The sequence below is a fragment of the Carassius gibelio genome, chromosome A17 (genome assembly GCF_023724105.1).
Source record: "Carassius gibelio isolate Cgi1373 ecotype wild population from Czech Republic chromosome A17, carGib1.2-hapl.c, whole genome shotgun sequence".
In the NCBI taxonomy this organism is placed as follows: domain Eukaryota; kingdom Metazoa; phylum Chordata; class Actinopteri; order Cypriniformes; family Cyprinidae; genus Carassius; species Carassius gibelio.
Window position 1 is genome coordinate 13243903 of NC_068387.1, and position 3934 is coordinate 13247836.

At 36.0% G+C, this 3934-nt stretch overlaps 1 protein-coding gene across 10 annotated transcripts in view; it reads left to right on the top strand.

The window, feature by feature from the left end:
- The window catches only part of LOC128031773 (echinoderm microtubule-associated protein-like 1), a 37234-nt gene extending 33569 nt beyond the window's left edge, over window positions 1–3665 (top strand). For all 10 annotated transcript variants that reach the window (XM_052620167.1, XM_052620168.1, XM_052620169.1 and 7 more), the window contains 7 exons: window positions 145–212; window positions 497–585; window positions 717–814; window positions 1182–1269; window positions 1998–2093; window positions 2343–2473; window positions 2576–3665. In XM_052620167.1, the coding sequence (XP_052476127.1) occupies window positions 145–212; window positions 497–585; window positions 717–814; window positions 1182–1269; window positions 1998–2093; window positions 2343–2473; window positions 2576–2701 (696 nt within the window). In that variant the 3' untranslated portion in view covers window positions 2702–3665. The remainder of the gene's footprint in view (window positions 1–144; window positions 213–496; window positions 586–716; window positions 815–1181; window positions 1270–1997; window positions 2094–2342; window positions 2474–2575) is intronic.
- Window positions 3666–3934: the final 269 nt, after the last annotated feature.

Consider the following 3934-nt stretch of genomic DNA (forward strand, 5'->3'; position numbering starts at 1 on the left):
ATCAGTTTCTTGTTATTGAAACTCTTGTCACTACTGCATCTGTAATGAAATGAGCACCGCTGTTCCTTAGGCTGAGATGTAACCGTATTTGTGTTGACAGGATGTTTGATTGAGCATGTATGTGTGTGTTTTCCTCACGGACAGGACGCCGCTCAGTCGGCCGCCTTCCACCCTTCTGGGACAACGGTTGCTTTAGGAACGCAGACGGGCAGGTGAGGCCATTTCTTTTCATCAGTGGGGTCCCTGACACATCATTACAATTCAGAAAAGGGGTCTAATAGAGTGTTACATGGAAGAGCCAAACACTTATTATTATGCTAATGCAACAAAGGAACACAATACCATCCCAGCGGCATTGATTTCTTTTTATCCTAAGAATACTTATAATGGCTTTGGATGAAGATCTCGTCTAAGAGTCTAACATTTGTTATGTTACAGGTTTTTTTTAGACCTGTGTGTCTAACATTATCTTTTCACTTATTATCAATCTGTGCAGATGGCTTGTGCTCGATACCGAATCGAAGGATCTGGTCACGGTACACACGGACGGAAACGAACAGCTGTCGATTATGCGCTTTTCTCCAGGTTAGAGTTCATTCTCCCGACACCTTTTTTTCACTGCTTGCTGGGAAAACACTAGGAAGACAGCCAAGAACTAGCAATCATTAAAGTCTCTGTAACGGATTAAGTTGAAAACCTTTGGTTATTCGTTCCAGACGGTCATTTCCTTGCCATCGGGTCACATGACAACTACATCTACATTTATGCTGTGGCAGAAAATGGCAAGAAATACAGTAGAGTTGGAAAGTGCTCGGTAAGTATGTGTGTTTATGCAAAAATATGACTTATTTGGTATAATAAACATGTTTAATAGATTATCATAGCCCACACGAGATTATAGACCAGCTGATTCTAACACAGTGTTATTTAAGTATTTATATGTATATAGCTACTAATATGGTATTTATTAATATCTTGAATTTGCTTTTGTTTTTAATTTAAAGTTTGACTTTTAATTTGTAGTTTTTTGTATTTTACAAATATTTTGTATTCATATTTCAGCTTTATTTGGATTATTTAAAATTATTTTCAGTCGTTTTAGTTAACAACGATATACACAAACACACCCCTGCCTCCTCAAATGAATGTTGTTTGTATGCACTGTCTGTTATTGCTCACAGGGTCATTCTAGTTTCATCACACATCTGGATTGGTCTGTGGATTCTCAGTACTTAGTATCCAACTCAGGGGACTATGAGATCCTTTACTGTGAGTATCTAGAAGTACCTTAATTAAATTCTCTCCCCATTGTGAAATACTACTTATATATATTGGATACCACCCATCTTAGTCCATCCCTACATCTTATTCCATTTTATTCCACACCTGTACTTCAAATTTTTGTCCATTTTTGTTTATTTATATGTATCTGTACACACACACACACACACACACACACACACACACACACACACACACACGCACACACACGTGTACTTTATTAATATATCTTTATTTTCTATTCCCTGTGTGTTGTTGCTGTTCAGAGCCTTATGTCCTTCAGGGATCCCGATGAAAAAATAATTACTTTCCATTTCTATGCTTCAAAAATTTTTAGTTTATAAAAATGTGTACTTGTTATGTTATGAAATACATAAAACGACATATAAAAGTGTTTATGCCATTTTAAGATTTTATTACATATTTTTCTAGGTCTAGAAACTGAACTTTTAAAGTCAGGCTTTCTTACATATCTATGTTTTCCAAGACTGTGGGAACCCTGAGAAAAAAGAAAAAGAAAACAACAACTGGTGTTGAGGGGCTTGAATTTAAATAAGTAATATCATTAGCCTTAGCTTATTTGAATGATTTTTTATTTTTTCAGCTCATCTTGAGGCTAGGGGGAGTGGACCCAGCCTCCTGTCTGAGAACCACTGAGTTAAATCCATTGGTTCATACTATAAATTCAGGAACTGATACACATTATTGTCTTTCAGGGATCCCTTCTGTGTGCAAACAAGTAGTGAGTGTGGAGACCACCCGGGATATTGAATGGGCCACTTTCACCTGTATTCTGGGCTTCCATGTTTTTGGTAAGGTTAATGTTTTATGACATAGATAGCAGTATGAAATAATAATAAATAATGCTAAATAATTCTTTAAAACCAGCCTTATGTGTAAAGATAGTAATAAATATAGCTACACTGAACAAATCACAGTCTTCCCCATATATCTATAACTTGGGTATCTTTTACCTTAAAATATATTTTATAAATGTAAGTATCCAGCCATAAATCCATATGGAAGTGACATATATATATGCTGTCTGTGTTCCTCTCCAGGACTGTGGCCGGATGGCTCAGATGGTACTGACATCAATGCTGTGTGCAGTTCAAACGCAAAGAAACTGCTTGTCACCGGAGACGACTTTGGCAAAGTTCACCTCTTCTCATTCCCTTGCTCTCAGTCCCGAGTAAGAAACAGCACTAAATATGAAATATCTGAGAGATAGTGTTCATTTTAGTACTGAATAATGCTAATAAATGGTATTATTTCTCTCTATCTACCTCTGCAGGCTCCTAGTCACATTTACGGTGGACACAGCAGCCACGTCACCAATGTTAATTTCTTAAATGACGACAGCCAGATAATCTCTACAGGAGGGAAGGACATGAGCATAATGCAGTGGCGGGTGGTGTAAAACGACCACTGTCACGATGAACTTCCTTATTTTTCTAGTATCAAGTGGCTGTGGAAACCAAAAGTGCGGGCCATCGGCTACAGAGTAAAGTGGAGTCTCAATTTTATTTGCCTTTAAATTTGATCTCAGGACGCCAACATTTGAAGAGTCTCTCTGTTTTGACTGTCTCACACGTTCCCTAGACTATGAAAGAGATGTTTCGTGATGGAAACCCATCTCTTTAGCTTTGAATAACAAACTAAAGGATCTGCTCTACAGGACAAAGTTAAATGTGATGCCAAAGCACATGGGGAATCATCCTAACACTTAAATCATAACAATTCCTAACTTCTGAGGTATCATTTAGAGTCTTAGAAATGTTATACTCTATCACACTGACTGTGTTTTGATAAATTGCGCGTTAACCATAATTTTATACTAATATTTGCCTCCATAATTATTTTTTAAACTTTTGCTGCCACCTTATGGTACGTTGTGGTATTGCAGCCACATTCCCACCGCTGAATTCATTGCTGTAGTCAACTATTTTTTTTTTTTTTTTTTTTTTTTTTTTTTTATTCAATTATCCATCAAATTCATCTCAAGGATTAAAAAAAAACACGAGTTTGAGAAACAAAGTGACTGTACTGCAAAATGATTAAGGCCTTCAATGACTTTCACTTGCTAAATCACTACAGCCATCAATCGCTGATTTAGTTAAATCCTCAGTCTGACATCAAATCTGTTTTGTGCATCAGCTGTCTCAACTAAACTTCATCATGTAGTGCACATTTACATTAGAGTTAAGCTCCATTTTCATAACCTCCGCTTGAGAAACAAGATTAAACAGTTACAGTCAAATGCCTGTTGTATTAATAATAAAACTAAGCATGCACAAGCTTGTTTGTAACTGTCTAACCTATTTGACCATATCCATTGTCAGGTATATGGCATACCCATGAAAATAAAGGAAAACATGTTAGTACGTCTGTGAAATATGACAAAGCTTTGTTTTTGACCAAATAGGTTTTTTGGATCAAGATTGGAGTGATAATTTGAAGGATAATGTCAGCAACTGCATGACAATATTAAATTATATAAATGTATAATAAAATGGGGAAAATCAGTTGTTTCACATTAAAAAAAAAAAAAAAAAAATGTTTGTAATAAAGTCTTTCAAACAGCAACACAATTTCAGAAACATTATGAATTTGAAATCACATCTGCTGGTTTCTCCAACTTTTTACACTCAAC